The 17,130-nt window shown below is 39.7% G+C and overlaps 1 protein-coding gene across 5 annotated transcripts in view; it reads left to right on the forward strand.

The window, feature by feature from the left end:
- Nucleotides 1–17,130, forward strand: part of MYO5A (myosin VA) — a 57,036-nt gene extending 39,906 nt beyond the window's left edge. For 2 of the 5 annotated variants that reach the window (XM_088148520.1, XM_088148525.1), the window contains 13 exons: nt 1,032–1,132; nt 2,449–2,529; nt 5,089–5,287; nt 6,808–6,882; nt 7,778–7,871; nt 10,322–10,468; nt 11,308–11,462; nt 11,824–11,913; nt 12,137–12,287; nt 13,222–13,504; nt 14,614–14,788; nt 15,359–15,439; nt 16,500–17,130. In XM_088148520.1, the coding sequence (XP_088004646.1) occupies nt 1,032–1,132; nt 2,449–2,529; nt 5,089–5,287; nt 6,808–6,882; nt 7,778–7,871; nt 10,322–10,468; nt 11,308–11,462; nt 11,824–11,913; nt 12,137–12,287; nt 13,222–13,504; nt 14,614–14,788; nt 15,359–15,439; nt 16,500–16,652 (1,785 nt within the window). In that variant the 3' untranslated portion in view covers nt 16,653–17,130. The remainder of the gene's footprint in view (nt 1–1,031; nt 1,133–2,448; nt 2,530–5,088; nt 5,288–6,807; nt 6,883–7,777; nt 7,872–10,321; nt 10,469–11,307; nt 11,463–11,823; nt 11,914–12,136; nt 12,288–13,221; nt 13,505–14,613; nt 14,789–15,358; nt 15,440–16,499) is intronic. The other 3 variants (XM_088148521.1, XM_088148522.1, XM_088148523.1) reach the window with 3 other exon arrangements.

Here is a 17,130-nt window from a genome sequence, read left to right on the forward strand (position 1 = left end):
TTCTAACCATTGAATATGGTTGAGTCACCATTGGTGTTCATCAGCTGTTGTATTAATTTATGGAATGTTGGGGGGCGGGCAGCATGCTCAGTTCTTTGCCGTTTGATTGCTACTGTGCTCTGGAGTGGCCTTTCTGAAGCTTTAGAACGGCGTTTCTCAACCTTGGCCGCTTGAAGATGTGTGGACTTCAACTCCCAGAATTCCCCAGCCAGCATGGCTGGCTGGGGAATTCTGGGAGTTCAAGTCCACACATCTTCAAGCGGCCAAGGTTGAGAAACACTGCTTTAGAGGTTAGCAATTTCCTACAAGAAACAGTTTCCCTTGAAACGTATTAGGAGAGCAAAGGGAACAATTGCTGGGGCAGGTGCCCCCTTCTTCATCGATCAGTTTTAATGAGTATGTATGTTGGATGACTCGTCTGTCTCTTTATTTTCCTGCTTGCACATGGATTACCAGGATGATAAGGTAACCTTGTTGCAGATAATTTTATTTTTAATGCTAGAACCCTTGTAAACCTGTCACGTGTCGGTGTTAATGTATTCAAGCAAGCCACTGAGTTGACCCCATGAAAGTAACAGGTGATGTTTTGATCTGCAGTACATTACACATGTGGTATTTTTTATCAGTTCTTCGGCAACAGCTTTCCTAAAATAAGGATGTGCAAAAGAAAAATGTGGTTTCTTTATAGCGCTTTAGCTGGACAAGAATCTTTTTATTGTGTTGCTGTATTTGTTACAGCTTTGAAACAACCCTGGGAGATGTTCTTTAGACAGAGTGCATGACTGGGCCAAGGATCATCTAGGGAAGTTCATGACTCAGTCGGGATTTGAACTCAAGCCACCTCATAATGCTACTCCAACACAGTTAGTGCAAACTGCTTTAGCAGTTCCTCTGGAAGAGCAGTATAGACATGTCCAGATCATTATTTAGTTATCATTATGATTATACCACAGAGTTTATATGCTGCTTAGGCAGGCATGAATATGTACTACTGCATCTTTCTCATTTGTTCTTCCATTGGTTATCCCCAGAACACCATGACAGACTCTACAATCCTTTTGGAAGATGTACAGAAGATGAAGGACAAAGGAGAGATTGCTCAAGCTTATATTGGACTAAAGGAGACAAACAGGTATATGTATTCAGATCATACCCTGAGTAAAAGTCTTAAATCTTTGTCTCCTTTTTGTCCCCCAACATTAATCATTATCTCTATTCTTTTTTCCTCAATCTCTCTGTCTCTCTCTCTCACACACACACACTTATGGGGTATACAGAACATTTCTACTGTTGAACTGCTTTGAATTTGAAAGGCTCTGTTTTGCATTTGAAACAGAAAGTGCTTGTAACTTGAGATACAATACCGTGAGCTCTAAACACTTCCAAAATGATCAAAACAGCCCATCTTGAATGTGAAATAGTTGCTTCAAACTCCAAACAGGGTGCTTTAAATTCAAAACACTGTCCGCATCTCCAGCATTTTCACTCCATAAATCTTGACTTCCAAACATATACATTTTAGGTCCTTTTGTTTTAGTCTCCCTAAGAGCAAGATGGTGTCGGTGCCTTCAGCTTTCAAAGGGAAATAAAAGCTCGCATTTGATGTTTGAAAAGTGTTTTGTGGGAGGTGGTCTTTATACACTATTCTGAAATTTATTAAACTCTGTGTTCCCATTATGTGAAAACATAGCTTAATTTTACGCCTTGGTTTTCATCTCTCAGCGTTGTTCTTGGGCAAAAACCAAACTTTTTAAAATACAAAATTGTTCCAGGTAGAAGGAGCTTGGTAGATAACATAGGGGACTGGCACTACTTCTCGCCAACGTTGGCTGCAGTATCAAATCTGCCCTTAGACAGAATGGCATGAAAATACTTTCAGATTGGCCTAATAGTCCTTGGAATATTACGTTGGCCTCCTATCACAGTGAATAATGGCTAGCTGAGAAGATTCTTCCCTTCTTCAGTTACTTGTGGTGTGTAAAATCCTTATCTAAATGTATAAGAATATGGCTTATTTGCTCTGGTTTAATGAATCTGGAATAAAGCAGCCTTATCTGGACACATCTTATGATCTGAATTGCTCACAGGTTATCTTTTACAACTGCATTATCTTAAACTTCTATATTTACATGGGAGCAAGTTCCAGTGAAATCACTGGAGCTTAATTCTTAGTAGAGTTTTAAAGGATTTCAAAAATACAAGTTGGGAAGTTTGCAGCCTTGCTGCAATTTAAGCATTAGGATCTTTGAAACCCCATGGGATTTGCTTCACAATAAACCTGTATAAGATTGCATTAGTAAACAGCTTGGAACTTACCAAGATCAAGGCTTCCTTTTTTTCCAGTTACACTGTCTTAGCTTACATTGTCCTTTAATTAGCATGTTCCATCATCTCCATCACGTGTCCCTTTTTGTGTTTCTGCATTTTAAAAAACATTTTGCTTGGAAGATCATCTCCTCAAGACTGTCATTTGCTGAATGAGGATGGAGAACTGTGGCTGGTGTATGAAGGGCTAAAACAAGCCAACAGGTTACAAGATTTCTCAGGATGGTGGTTGCAGTTTTAATTTGCATTCTTTCTTTCTTACCTTCTTGTGTTACTAACATGCTGTGGAGCTGCTTTCGGCAATTACATTCAATCCAGATGTGTTTGTTAAAGGAAAAGAAAGAATAGTGTGCATTTATTTATTAATTAAATTTACATACTGCCTGACTCAGAATGACTTTGGGCATCTAAGCCTCATATCAGAAAAGAAGTCCAGTGTTAGGATCAATGTCTGGGCATCTTCTGGGGCCATGAGGAAAGGTCCAAGCTGTAAAAATTTAAATGCAGAGGCAGAATTCATTTACAGATACTGGAGCTTCTGCATTCATCAGGAGAGGACAAGTGAGTGTATGAAACAACTCCATCACAGCCAGTAAATGCAAAATCTGTCCATCCTTTCTACTAGACGGGAGAAAGAGGAGGCCCAACTGTTGTTGTTCTGGCATTAACACATTCTTCCCCTGTGCAGTTTTGTTTCTTTATTTGGAAAGAGGGTGAGTTCCTCTGCTTCTCCTCCTGGCTTCACTGCCTGAACAGTCTCCATCAAGATAATTTAACAGAGCAGAGACAGAGGAGCAACAGAACCTGCTGCTACAATTTATGGGGGTTCACAGTATTAAAGGAGGAAGTGGGCATGTTTCCCAGAGAGTCCCTAAAATCTTGGTGTCAGCTAGAAAAGGTTGCAAAGCAAACATTAATGATCCATCTACAAAAAGAATGCATAGTCCAGTGCAAAAGGATAAATTTCAGAATACATAGTCCACTACCTATCCTAAGATTAGCAGGATGAAACATGCAAATAATTAAATGTATTATTTGCCTGTCAGTTTAAATCATTACAAATAGCTATTCTACAAAGAGAAAAACACTTTTTCAAAATACCAGATTCAGGCCATTTTGAAAAACTCACATGATCTCAACACAATCTCTATTCCCTGTTCTGTAAATAAGGCTGTTGAATGCATCTACTTGGGAATGTGGGAGTCAATTTTTTAAAATATATATATACTCTAAACCTTTACTCTTTTGTGCTGTTTTTGTAGTTGAATGATAATGGTAATTTCATTTTTAACTTGATAAAACAACTTAATGCTCAAAAAGCTACTTTTGCAATGAATGCTGATTTAACTAGTGTCTTTCCTTTTCTTGTACTGCTAACAAAACATGTACACTTAACTGCATCTTTTTGTAAGTTTGCTAGAAGCTAACTTGGGGTGGTCTATGCTGCAGGGAAAGCAGGGGAGAGGTGGCTCTGTAGCTTTTGTTTCTTGCCCTCGTGTTCTAGAATTGCAAGGTTCTAGAGCAAATGGCAAAGAAAAGAAAGGTAAATTATTCACATTTACCTTCATGTGCTTGGTTGATGTAGCTATTAGCTGATCTGCTTAGGCATATTTAAACCCTGAAAGGCTGTATCTGGTTAGAGTAGCCTAGTTTAGGTATGCATCTGTTTCTAGAAAATGCAGCATTAGTATTGATAATGATGCTTGAAGATGATTTGTACTTTTCCTCCCACAATTCACACGTAGTGAATAAATCATTAGTTCACATGCCCAAGGCTGTGCAGTGAATCAGCAGCACAGGATCTTTTGTTACCAGTTCTTCTCTTGGCCTTTGGATCAGCAATAATATCCCTCTTAAAACTGAAGTTCTGAACTTTCAAAGGCTGTGATCCTTATGGGCCATTTTTGCTTTAGTTAGGATACTTCTGTTTCTCTCTGAGCAGAATAATCCTGAGGAAAATGAACTGCTTAATAGGCATGCCTTCACTGTAATAGATTGCTTTGTCCTTTTTGAGGTCTGCCCTTAAGGATTAGGGTTACTTAACAGTTCTCTGAGGTTTAGGGGCCAGAGGTAACCTAAGATGTTAGGTGTTTGAGACAGAAGATCTAAATACTTCCTATTACTCAGTAAAAACTGAGTAATAAATGAATTGTTTTTATTCGTAATATACTATCCTTCAGTGTAGGTGGTATATGCAATCTTGTTAACTAGTCGTTACAAATAATCTGTGATTTTCTGTCCTCCCAATACCGACCCACAGACTTTTATTTTAAAGTGTCCTTCTTGCAGTAGGGATGGCTCTAGAGCAGTGTTTCTTTTTCTCAGCAGCTTTAAGATATACGGAGTTCAGCTCCCAGAATTGCTGAGAGGGGAATTCTGAGAGTTGAAGTCCACACATCTTAAAGTTGCTGAGATTGAGAAACACTGCCCTAGAAGGATCGCCTGCTTTATAATTTTGTAATTCAGTTGTCCTTGAAATTTTAAAACTTAAAACCCCAGCATGCTCATGCAGGATCACCCATAGTTCTGCTGCATGTGTGAAGTCAGTCAAGCAAAGCTTCAGTCTCAAGATTCACAAAAGGGTTTAAAGAACGCTCTTCTGGGTTTTGTTCTTTTCCTGATGTTGGTTGCTTACTCACTTCAACGGCAGTTGAAATTTCAGATCTTTGATGAAAAGCTGCAGCGTGTGCAGTCTTAAAATGTGCCTTTCTGCTTCTTTCTGGCCCTTCCTTCTCTTGGTCTTCCTCAATTGGCTTCTTGCAGGCTTCTGGAATCTCAACTGCAGGCTCAGAAAAGAAGCCACGAGAATGACCTGGAGGCCCTCCGTGGAGAGATTCAGAGTCTGAAGGAAGAGAATAATCGCCAGCAGCAGTTGTTGGCACAGAATCTCCAGCTGCCTCCAGAAGCCCGGATAGAAGCCAGCCTGCAGCATGAAATCACCCGCCTGACAAATGAAAACTTGGTAAGGGCTTTTCATAAGTCAGTAGTCAGAAGCACTGAGCTGTACTTCCTAGGCTTCGGGGAAGAGGACAAGGGAGGCAGACACCCTGATTTGTTGAGGCCTTGAAGGCATTGCTATGACTTTCCAAGCTGGACTTTAGGATTTCTTGCTTCCAGACATCTGAAGCAGGCGGAAATTGACTTTTCTTTTTTTTAGTTTGAAGGCTTGTTTTGGTTCTTCTAAGGTTGATGTAGAAAAACTGGTGGGATTCTTCTCTGTTTTGGAAGTGTCAAGGCCTTTGAAATTGCTCTTTTCTTTTTTAAAAAAGCACCATGTTGGGTGTGTTTTCTGTTGCTTGCAACATTTGTACAAATCCCGACAAAGCATCTCCAGCTCACTAATTATTCTCACATAATGCCTTGGAGGAATCTTGCAATAGTTTTTCCCAACCTAAGACCTCTAGAGGTCTTGTGGGGCTGCAGCGTGCAGCATTCCCAGCAAGCAGGGCCAGTGGTTGGCAGGATCAAGTGAGACATGAGAAGGTGGGCATAAGTATTTATCCCACACAGAGCAATGGTAAAACATCATAGTTTTTAAATTCTCTTTTATGAATCTGCTTCTCCACTGCTACTTCCAGTATTTGGGGGGAAAAAAACAGAAAGAGGGTTTATCTCAAACAGACATCTAGTATTTATCAGACTTCTGGCCTGTCCAGGGGTACTCCACTTGACCACTGCTTGTCCTACTTCCACACTGGTGATACGCCAAGCTATAATAGTTGGATTACATTTTTTTTATTTTTGAAGGATCTCTCACTTCCTCAACAGATTTGCAATATGCTTTCGTGTTTTTCCAGAAGAGCCATGTATTTGTTATGCTTATGAACTGTATTTGTGCCCATTTTTCAAACTCTGCCATTGTCTAACCCACTGTCTACTGCACAACATCACTTGTTAGATGGCTTGGTGCATGCTGTTATCAGGGTGCACTTTCTACATCCTTCAGATGAGGAATTAGCATCTTGCAAGCCAGATTCATCCTGAAGGGTTCTTCTCCCCAGTTGGTGGAGCTTAGTGGGAAGGGAATCCAATTGTTACACAGAAAAAAACCCCTTGCGATTTAATTCATCAAGATTGTAAAGAGCTGTGTCAATGTTGCTTCAAATAAGTAAACCAAATGGGATTAATTGTTCCACCATGCTTTTCTTTACAAGTCAGCTACATCTCCTTTTATCTTCAATGGGGTGATAATGGATATTGAGCACTGTGACCTGAACTGGTTCACAGGCTCGGTATTCTCAAACTGAGAAGTAGTCAATGGTTTCACTTACACTTGCCTTTCAGTTTTGAGAGACGGACACATCTGTCTCTCTGAAATGAGCCGGTAAACGAGAAACTACTTCTCCTGCGCCCTTGCTCTGTAGGAGGTTTAACTTAACATGCAAACAGTATTGTGCAATGTGCCTGTTTGTGTGCAGCTTTTTGAAAACTGGGTACCTTAAAAGAATAGGAAGAATCTGTATTTTATGCCTGTTGTTTCAGTATTATGAGGAGTTATGTGCAGATGACCCCGTGATGTCTCAGTCATACCGGATATCACTTTACAAACGGATTATTGTATGTACCTGGGTCAGATCCCTCTTTTTTGTTTGCTACTTCTGAAGCACTAATGGAAGATCTGGCTGCCTTGTCCACTGTCAAAGGAAATCCTTTTCAGAGAACTTTGTTGTGCTGTTCCTCTTCCCAGACCTTTCTGTTGCAGCAACTGTGTTAGCATGTTTCTTCTGCCCCCCCACCTGTGGTCAGTGCACATTTTGTTACTAATATGAACACTGCAGCATGATGGAAATAGGAGTGTCCTAGTTGTGAACTCCATGTTCTGGAAAAGAGCTAGTGATCTTCCACAGTTCTAGATTTCCTCTGAGTAAATATTTAGATAGCAATTTTTAATGATGTCATGTAACAGAATGGATTGAGAAGAAAGGGACAGGCTAAGCAAAGTTAGTGTAAATTTTAAAAATTGGTGGAGAGGGGTTTTAAAGCTATATTTCAGGGATGATGTTTACTTCACTAGCCTTATGATAAAAAAATATGAAAAGCACCAGATTATTTTTGTCTCTGCAAATCTATCCAGAACAGGAGTGGGCCTTAAGTCTGCCAAATGTTCTTGAAGGTTACTTGATGACTAGCAAGTGCTCAGTCTCCTTAGTCCTGTGGGAGAGAAACTGCCAGAAACCTGGGTGCTGGACCTGTTGAATTTCTTGAACAGGGCCACGCAAATCCTCTGTCATGCTGCATGTATTTCAGTGTATGTTAGAGAGCGAGATTTTTACATAACATCTGATGTTCTAGGCAATGCGCAGGCTTGCAAATTTTAACCAGATGGTGGCATTACCTTTCAGCTGTCCTGAGTTTCTCTTGTAGCACTAACAGCACTGGTTCTGTTTTGCCTGTTGCCTTTCTGACCCTTTTTAGCCTCTCACCCTTTTTCTTCCTCAATTTTATTGGGCAGGATTTAATGGAACAGCTGGAAAAACAGGACAAGACTGTTCGCAAACTGAAAAAGCAGCTGAAAGTTTTCGCCAAAAAAATCGATGAGCTTGAAGGTACAGTACTCGCCTGTGGTCAAAATTGTTTCTGCTTCTAAACATAAATACAGACGTATTTTATTATCTGTCTGAGGCAAGGATTTCTGATATTGTTCATGCAAAGTACAGCAGTATTCTGCAATAATAATTAAGATCGGATACATTGAAGAAACAGTACAGATTGTCCTGGGAACTGAGTGCAAGCTGGTTAAGGGAGGATGAACATTCAGCGTATTTTTTGCTTACCAAAGGACAGAATTGGGTTTTTGCCAAAAGCAAATGCTCCTTGATCAGTTCTCCCATTCTCCTGCATATGAGAGCACTTGCTATCAGAACTTATAACAGTAGCATATTGCCCTTGGATTCATCCTTGTAACAGCCATATAAGAATGACTTTCATACACGTAGAAAGTCTGTGATGTCATTAGAGCCAGAATATCAGTGCTTAATATAAAAAAAACCCTATCATCCTGTTCACAGAAAGTTGGGGATGTGATTGCCCTTTGCTTCAGCTACAGCAGGGATACAGGAAGTAAATTCCCCAAGAGCCTCCTCAGATTGGATGGGTCAAAATTTGAGCATTTTTGGGAGGTTTTGTAAGTTTGAGGGCAAAATTTAAATCTTGCAGAGGCTGCTTGAAGATTCAGCTTCTTAAAGGTATCCATTTTTGCCTTAAAATCCTGGAACACCCTCCCAAAATGGCCCTAGCCCTGTCATTTTGAGAGTTTGGCCCTTGAAATGTCATGCAAAATCTGAAAATCATGTCCTTTCGGGCAACAATAATGGCACTGGGGAAAAGCCCTTCTGTGGTGTAGGAGTGTTTTCATCCTAACAGCAGATCTGAGGGTTCTTTTTAATGGTATCCCAAGCGATATCACACAGTATAGTTTTGCACTCACTAAGAAACCTGACAAAGGAAGGTATTTTATTTATTAGATTTATATCACACCTTTCATTCAGGAGCTTGTAGTGTTTTCTCCTATTTTTTTTTCCCACAGCGATTTTTTCCAATTGTGTTTGCTTAAAATGCCATGTTTAAGTAGCCTGAGTATTTTATATTCCTTTATTAATCTTCCATTCTAACTACAGGAAAAGTTGTTGATCTGCATGTAAAATTTAAACTATTTTTCAGATGGTAGGATTTATTTGAAAAGCAATTTGGGTGTGCAAGTAAGAGATCCTGGCACTTTTGCCTTTCTACGGGATTTTGATGAAAATAGGCAGGATAAATTATAGATATTCACTGGTGAGGGGGGAGAGGTCAGGCTAAGTTTTTAAAAAGGTCATGCTAAGTCTGATAGCAACGTGGCATTGTAAGACTAGATCTCTATTATTATGTGGACATAAAACCAAATTCCAGCTGGGTAAATTTGGTTCTTTAAGTACCAAATGGAATGTTCATTTGCTCCTTTTTTCCAGGTTGATTTTGTGAGTACAGGCTTCAGTTTGACAATTAGCACACAGCCTGGACCTAAACAAATGCACTTAAATATATCATAATATCATTAAAAGTGCTAATAAATAGGTATCTCTGTTCACCCATCCCTGACTAATAAATGCTGGTGTAAGAGAAAATGATGCTTTTCCAGCTAATTAATCTTTGTAGAAAACTTTCTGCCGTGAGGTGGTTGTCTACCAGATGCCGTAGTTTGCCACACAAGGAAGTCTGCACCCTAATTAAAGCCTTCCCTGAGGTCTGCTCTTGGTTTGCCTCCTAACCCAATCTTGGTTCTTCACTTGATTGTATTTCACCTTTTGTCAGGAGATAACACATAGAAATCAGAGACTTCTTTACTTGGTAGGCACCTTTGCAGGGAGAACAACCTATCTGGTGGCGGGGGGTGGGGGGGAGTGCTCTCTTAAAGATGACATTAAAGGAGTGGCTGAGATCTAATCATTGCCTTCCCTCTGCCATGCTAAATATAGCCTGAAGTGTTGGCAGGGTGATTGTGTTTCAGGTCCTTTGTTCCTGAATTTAACAAGGTATGCAGGCAGCACAGGGACATTTCAAAGCTATGTAGAAACTCTGGATTCTAGAAGCTTTCTGTCATCGATCTGCTGTCGGTTAACCTTAGTAGTTTTTCCAGTTGCTGTGTGTTATATTTATTGTTCTAGACTGACACAAGACCAGGTTAAGTTTCTAGCTGATCAGCATTCCAGAGCACATTCCTGGTTTTAACTCAACCTGCTCAGGGCATTCCTTTAGAATTTTTTTTAGAAAAAACAAATGACTCTTTCCAATATTTCCTTAAAAGGGTTCTACAGACCCATAGCCAAGCCTTAAGCAACATGTGCTTTCAACGTGTTCATAAACAATATGTACTTTCTCAGTAGTAAGTAAATCTCCTAATGGATTGGAGCTGATTCATTAATTCTCAACAAGAAAACTCCACAGTTCAGTGCCAGCTCCCTGGATCAAATTTAGCTTTTGTTTATGCCCCACTCCCCTCTTGTTCTTCTTGATTTAGTGGGCCAGATGGAGAACATTTCACCTGGACAAATAATTGATGAGCCGATACATCCTGTTAATATTCCAAGGAAAGAAAAAGACTTCCAAGGAATGTTAGAGTACAAGAAAGAAGATGAACCAAAACTTGTTAAGAATCTTATTTTGGGTGAGAGACCTTTCTATTTATAAAGTGTACCACGTGGTGGTTTTGCAAACATATGTTACTTTTTCCGTTATGTACAGTTTAATTGTTAATCTGTTGCACAACTTGATCGCTTTTCTCCTTCGATAGCTTTATGTTCTTCTGTGCTATAATAAGCCCAGTTAATTTTTTGAATTGATGATTGCACAAAAAAACACAAACTTGGAATAAAATCAATACTATCCATTTTAAAAGGACAGAGAATTACTAATTACTTGAAAACAAACAAATTACTTTTATTATTATTTTTTATTTTATTGTGCCTTTTATTGTACTGACTCAGTCTTGACTCCTGGAGACTGCTTGGACAAGTCCATGCAGGTTTCTTGGCAGCGGTTTTGGAAGCGGTTTGCCCTTGCCTGCTTCCTAAGGCTAAGAGAGACTGGCTCAGAGTGCCGCAGCTGGCTTCATGCCTAAGGCAGGATAAGAACTCATGTTCTCCTAGTTTCTAGCCCAGGGCCTTAAACCACTTCTGGCTCTTTGCAGTTTTATTTATTTATTTTTTTAGCTGTTCAATTGTGTCCAGTTCTTGGAGACTGCTGGACAAGTCCCTGCAGTTTTCTTAGCAAGGTTTTTTCAGAAGTGGCTTGCCATTGTCTCCTTCCTAGGGCTGAGGGAGAGGGACTGGTCCAGGGTCACCTAGCTGGCTTTGTGTCTAAAGCAGGACTAGAACTCACAGTCTCCCGGTTTCTAGCCTGATGCCTTAACCACTTCTCCAAACTCGCTCTCTGCTGTTTTATCAGGGCATGTTAAATAGAGTGATCTGTGAATTCCTGGGTTCCTCTTTGTGACTTCTCCCTTAGACCTGAAGCCTCGTGGAGTGGCAGTAAATCTCATCCCAGGGTTGCCAGCTTACATTTTGTTCATGTGTGTGCGCCACGCTGACTACCTGAACGATGATCAAAAAGTGAGGTCCTTGCTGACTTCTACAATTAATGGCATCAAAAAAATTTTGAAGGTCAGTTTACAATTACAGTTAAAATGTCAACCCAGAGCGGTATTAAAAGTATTGCTGATGAGCTTGTCTCTAAATCATTGGTAACATAACCACTCTATTATGAAAACACGACATGAGTTTAAACTGTTTAGTTTTTCTGTAAGACAAATAAAAGATGACTAGCATAACTTCCATTCATGGCACAGATTCCGTGATGTAGAAATTGATTCAAAGAGACAGAACACTCTGCAGAATCTAATGCAATGTAGAAGTACCTTTTAATTTAGCAAAGGAAGTGTTCCATTATCAATAACCTTGCATTTTAATCCTCTTTTAATGCATACTGCCTTTTCATTATTACTGTTGTTATTTTTGCTTTTAGAAAAGAGGCGATGACTTTGAAACAGTCTCCTTCTGGCTGTCTAACACGTGCCGATTTTTGCACTGTTTGAAGCAGTACAGTGGTGAAGAAGTAAGTTTCTCCATTTTAGTTTATTTCTGTTGATTAAAGTGCCTTGAAGGCTTGAAGCGAGAGCGAGGTCTCATTCCCCTAGTAGGCCTAAAGAAAGTTAACCATACTGTCTTCATCAATGGCACTTTTGTTTTTTTAAAAGTTGTTGCCCTCTTCACCTGTTTGGATATGACAGTGTAAAATATATAAATACAAACTTGGCTATTTTTTCCTGTCCCTGCAGGGGTTTATGAAGCATAACACATCTCGTCAGAATGAACATTGCCTGACTAATTTTGACCTTGCTGAGTACAGACAAGTCCTAAGTGACTTGGCCATCCAGATCTACCAGCAGCTTGTCAGAGTTTTGGAGAATATTTTGCAGCCAATGATTGGTAAGGTGAAACAGAACAACGCACGGGAGAAACCTATGGCGGCCTTTTCTAATTAAGAAAGTCATTTTCATCATTTGGATTTTTCTCTGATAATTTCCACTGATGTTGCAATGAAAGAATTTTGTTTTGTATCAGTTGTATAAGCCAAGTTCAGAGTTAGAGGCTACACTGCTACATGCTTAGGATTATTAGGCAAGTGAACTCCATGATTGTCTATAGCTACCACCGTACTTATGAAGTCTATATCCTGCTTGCAGGACCCAGTGCAGCTGGCTGTTGAATACTAGTCACTGCCAAAGAGGCTTTGTGGTCCTTGGGACCTGCTTGTGGACTTTCCAACAGTAGCTCATCTGTGGGCAACAGAATGCTGGACAAGTGAGGCCTGAGGTCTGTTCCAGCAGGGCTGTGGTTAATATTCTCAGAAACATCTGGTTCTGAAACTGCCAGAATATTGGCTGGATCAATTAATTTCTGTGCTGTTGAAATTAAATTGCTGCTTCTGTTCCTCAAAATACCAAATAACAAGTGGGACCTGATGATCTCAAGGACTGATCAACATAGGAACACCTGCTCGGAGTCACTGAGTCAGTGGGTAGCCGAACAAATATGAGCCTTTTCACTCATTGTGCTACTGATTTAGTAGGTCTTCCCCAGGTGGTTTGTCCTGCCCCAGGACTATTTATTTGGTGAAGACTTGCCTGTTTCAGGATATTTTTTTTTAGTATGGAAAGTTTTCAGATTTTTCCTTTTGTTTTAGCTTGGCTTATGATTCTGTGCCACAGGGTTGTTTTCTTCTTACCGTTTTGCCATTTTCTTGCTTGAATAGGCAGTGGGGGTTCATGTTTCAAAATACCATAAAAGTTTATTCATGCTTCTTTTGTTTTTGTTCTCAGAAAGAGTATTTCTCAACCAAATTAGTGATATTTTTAATCAGTTTCAGGAATGCTGGAGCATGAAACTATCCAAGGAGTGTCAGGGGTGAAACCCACTGGCCTCCGAAAGAGAACCTCTAGCATTGCCGATGAAGGGACATACACTCTGGATTCGATAATCCGACAGCTGAACACCTTCCACTCCATCATGTGCCAGCACGGCATGGATCCTGAGCTGATCAAACAGGTGGTCAAGCAGATGTTCTACATCATTGGGGCTGTCACCCTCAATAACCTTCTCCTGCGAAAAGACATGTGCTCCTGGAGCAAAGGAATGCAGATAAGGTGGGGATATCTCCTTCAGTATTTTAAGTCCTTTGAGATATACTGCTTGGCTGAACAGGGAATTATTTTGAGTCAGTCTTGTGTTCTTAACATGAAGGCTTTATTGTGCAGGTAGTTCTTGCTTAACTACCCACAGTTGGGATTGGCAACCCTGTCGCTAAGCGATGCGGTTGTTAAGCGAGGCATCATGTGACTGTGATGGACTTACAACCTTACTTCTGCCATGGTCATTAAGTGAATCACCCACAGTCATTAAGCAAGGCATCACATGACTGCAACTTGCGATTTTACCGCTGGCTTCTCCATTGACTCTGCTTGTCGGAAGCCCGCTGTAAAGCATGCAAATGGCGATCACGTGACTGCGGGGATGCTGCAATGGTTGTAAGTTCGAGGACTGGTTGTAAAGTTATTTTTTCAGCACTGTTGTAACTTTGAACAGTTGCTAAACAGGGCAGTTGTTAAGGACTACCTGTAGTTCTAACTCCAATGTTATGTTCTAAATGGGATACCCTGCCAAATAATTTTCATATGATGGTTAATAATAACAATAATTATTCATTAAATTTATATGCAGCCTGACCCCCAGTGGCTCCAGGCAGTTTACAAATTGTTAAAAACACAAAAAATACAAAAAACACAAAAACAACACAAAACAAAGGAACAGAGATGGCAGAGAAAACAAATAAATATGCTATTGATTACCCTATTTAAAAAATTTGAATTCCTGAACAGATTAGTGTATTTTTGTGCCTGAATCAAAACCCTGTTTCCCCTGCTAAGTATAAAAGAAGACGATGCAATGAAAAATAATTTCACTCTATCAAACTCAGCACTAAGTACCAGAAAGAGTAAGAATTAGGGGGTTTTTATTCCTGCCTGCTACATGTGATTTAGTGTTTGGTGTTCTAAAGGTATTCTGTATGTTTCTTGTCCATAACAAGGAGCTGCTGTTTCACTTGTAACAAACATTTTTGTTAATAATTAACAGAGCACTGCTTGAAGGGCTATTGAACAAGAATGACTTAAGAAAATGATTTCTACTTGTTCAGGCTGACTGAAAAAGTTCTTAAAGATGGTGATTATTTTTTAAAAACACATTAAACACGTAGGTACAATGTAAGTCAGCTAGAAGAATGGCTTCGTGACAAAAACCTGATGAACAGTGGGGCAAAGGAGACCCTGGAGCCGTTGATCCAGGCTGCTCAGCTGCTGCAAGTGAAAAAGAAGACGGACGAGGATGCAGAGGCCATCTGCTCCATGTGCCACGCATTGACTACTGCGCAGGTAACCTTCTTGGACACCACTGTGGCTGACCTGACCACATGCTTTGCATCTGTCTGCCCTTTGCCATTTTGCTCTTGCTGTGAGAGGAGCGTGCCTTGCATGCGCAGCTCAGAAGGGTGAACCGTATAAAAATCAAATGATGGAAAAAAAGAAAGCTTTGGAAACTTATATGCCAAATGGAGATTACATTAAAGAGAGCCATTGAAAAACAAAGGTCCTAGTTTTGCTTTTAGGATTTGTTTCAGGGAGAAGAACAGAATAAGGTTCTTTGTTCTTTTAGGGAGAAGGATTTTTTTTTTTTAAATCCTTTGGAACACAGTGTTATGTACATTTAGTATAATTTTGACTGCGTGCATTCCAGTGTTGCTATCAACTGAAACAAAGAGTAGACTTCTTGAAGAACTGTACATACCAATACTGATTAAAAAAAAAATAAGTTGGCAAAGTTTGTCATAGGAGTGATCCCATTGCAATCACATCATGATTAACAACTCCTAGTGACTTACGTTTAAAATATTTGTTGGTGTAAATAGCAAGAATCTGTTAGCAATATCTTTTTTTTTCCTTTAGATTGTGAAAGTGTTGAACTTATATACTCCCGTCAATGAGTTTGAAGAAAGGGTGTCTGTGTCTTTTATCCGGACGATACAGGTAAAAACTGTTTTCTCTCTTCTCACGGATTGCATCTTCCGAGAGGTAGGAAGGGAGGAGAAAGAGCAGCATTAGTATTAGAGTTTCTTAATAGGAAGAGAAAGAAAGCTGCTACTATCATTGCTCTCTCTTTCCCCTCCATACCTCTCTTCTGATAAGCATATGAGCATTATTATTAACAAAGAATTCATCAAGATGATGGGATAAGACGGTCTAGGTGGGTTTATTTACTAAAAATTTTGGGAAATGGGAGAGCGGTAAAAGTAAATTAACTTGAGAAAATGAAGATGTATTTGGGGAGAAATAGTCCCTGTTCCCAGCTTTGGAGAGTCAGCCATTTCCTGTCTGGATATTCCACTCTTCATTTGATCCCGCAGTTTTAGTTCTACTTCCAGTTCTGCTGCTCTGAAGCAACAGAGCTTTCACAGCTAGCCCCATTAACAGTTTTGTGCATCCAGCAAGCAGCTCATTTAACTCCAGTGGAAAATCAAGTAGCATGTATTCTGATGTCTTGTAGATGAAAAAGACAAGCCTGTCTCCAAAGAGAAGCTGACTTGGGTTAGTTTGGGGATAGAAGGTGCAAGAGTCTCAGAGAATATTTTCATATTGATGGGACAGACCTCTGGGTATAGAGATGTGATTTGGGAAGAGGAATGAAAAGTTCTTCCAGGCAGTTTCTGGCACACACTCAGCTAGTAGAAATTAGGACAACAAACATTTGTCTGTTATCAGTAAATTGAGGAGAATGGTATTAACAAATTATATCAATGAAAGCATGTGCATTCAAGAACAGTGTGCAATGATAACAGGCAATTCACTTTGCATGAAAACGTTGCCTTCTAAACTCATGCCTCAAAGGAGTGCTTAATATCTACAAGTGTGCATCTGATGCATGCTAATATCACTGCAAGCTTACTTTAAAACAACAACTTGTCTTTAAAAAAAAAATAGGATTGCTTTTTAAAAGAATGTATTTTTAAACACTCTTGGATGGAATGTCAGACTCTGTATTTAAATAAGATATTGATGCGATCCATTCTTATCTTTCTTATCTTTGCAGCTGCGTATGCGAGACAGGAAGGATTCTCCTCAACTGTTAATGGATGCTAAGCATATTTTCCCTGTTACTTTTCCATTTAACCCATCCTCTCTTGCATTAGAAACTATCCAGATTCCAGCAAGTTTGGGTCTAGGATTCATCACTCGGGTCTGAACAAGAACAGAGTTAAGCTGTTGACCATCAGTTTCTACTTATAATCTCTAATAATGAAAATAAATTCAGTGAAAAGCCATTGGGGGTTGGGGAGGAGTAGAAGAAAAAGACTGGAGGAAAATCTTGTGTATGCTCTAAACTGCATTGCAGAAAACTGGAATGCTATATAATTATCTCATAACTGAAGGCTGATGGAAACCATGCACATTTGTACAAATTCACTAGTCTCGTGCTGAGGCCTACATAAAGCTTTCAGATTAAGAAAATCTTCAGTACACACCTAAATGTTTTTCCCCCTGTTGGTTGCAAGCTGTCTTATGTTTGCATTGTAAACCAAAAACGGTCTGTGACTGATAAATCATGATTTTTTTTCTTTTCATTTTAAGATCAAAATTATAATGTGTACCTGATGGCAAAGAGAAAATTGTGTGAAGTGGAATTTTCTCAGTTTAACAGTTCTGAGAATCCCTTCATACAT

The sequence above is a fragment of the Python bivittatus genome, unplaced genomic scaffold (genome assembly GCF_059951505.1).
Source record: "Python bivittatus isolate LINGU-HERP-01145 unplaced genomic scaffold, Pbiv_v1 ctg000530_np1212, whole genome shotgun sequence".
NCBI classification, from domain to species: Eukaryota; Metazoa; Chordata; class Lepidosauria; order Squamata; family Pythonidae; genus Python; species Python bivittatus.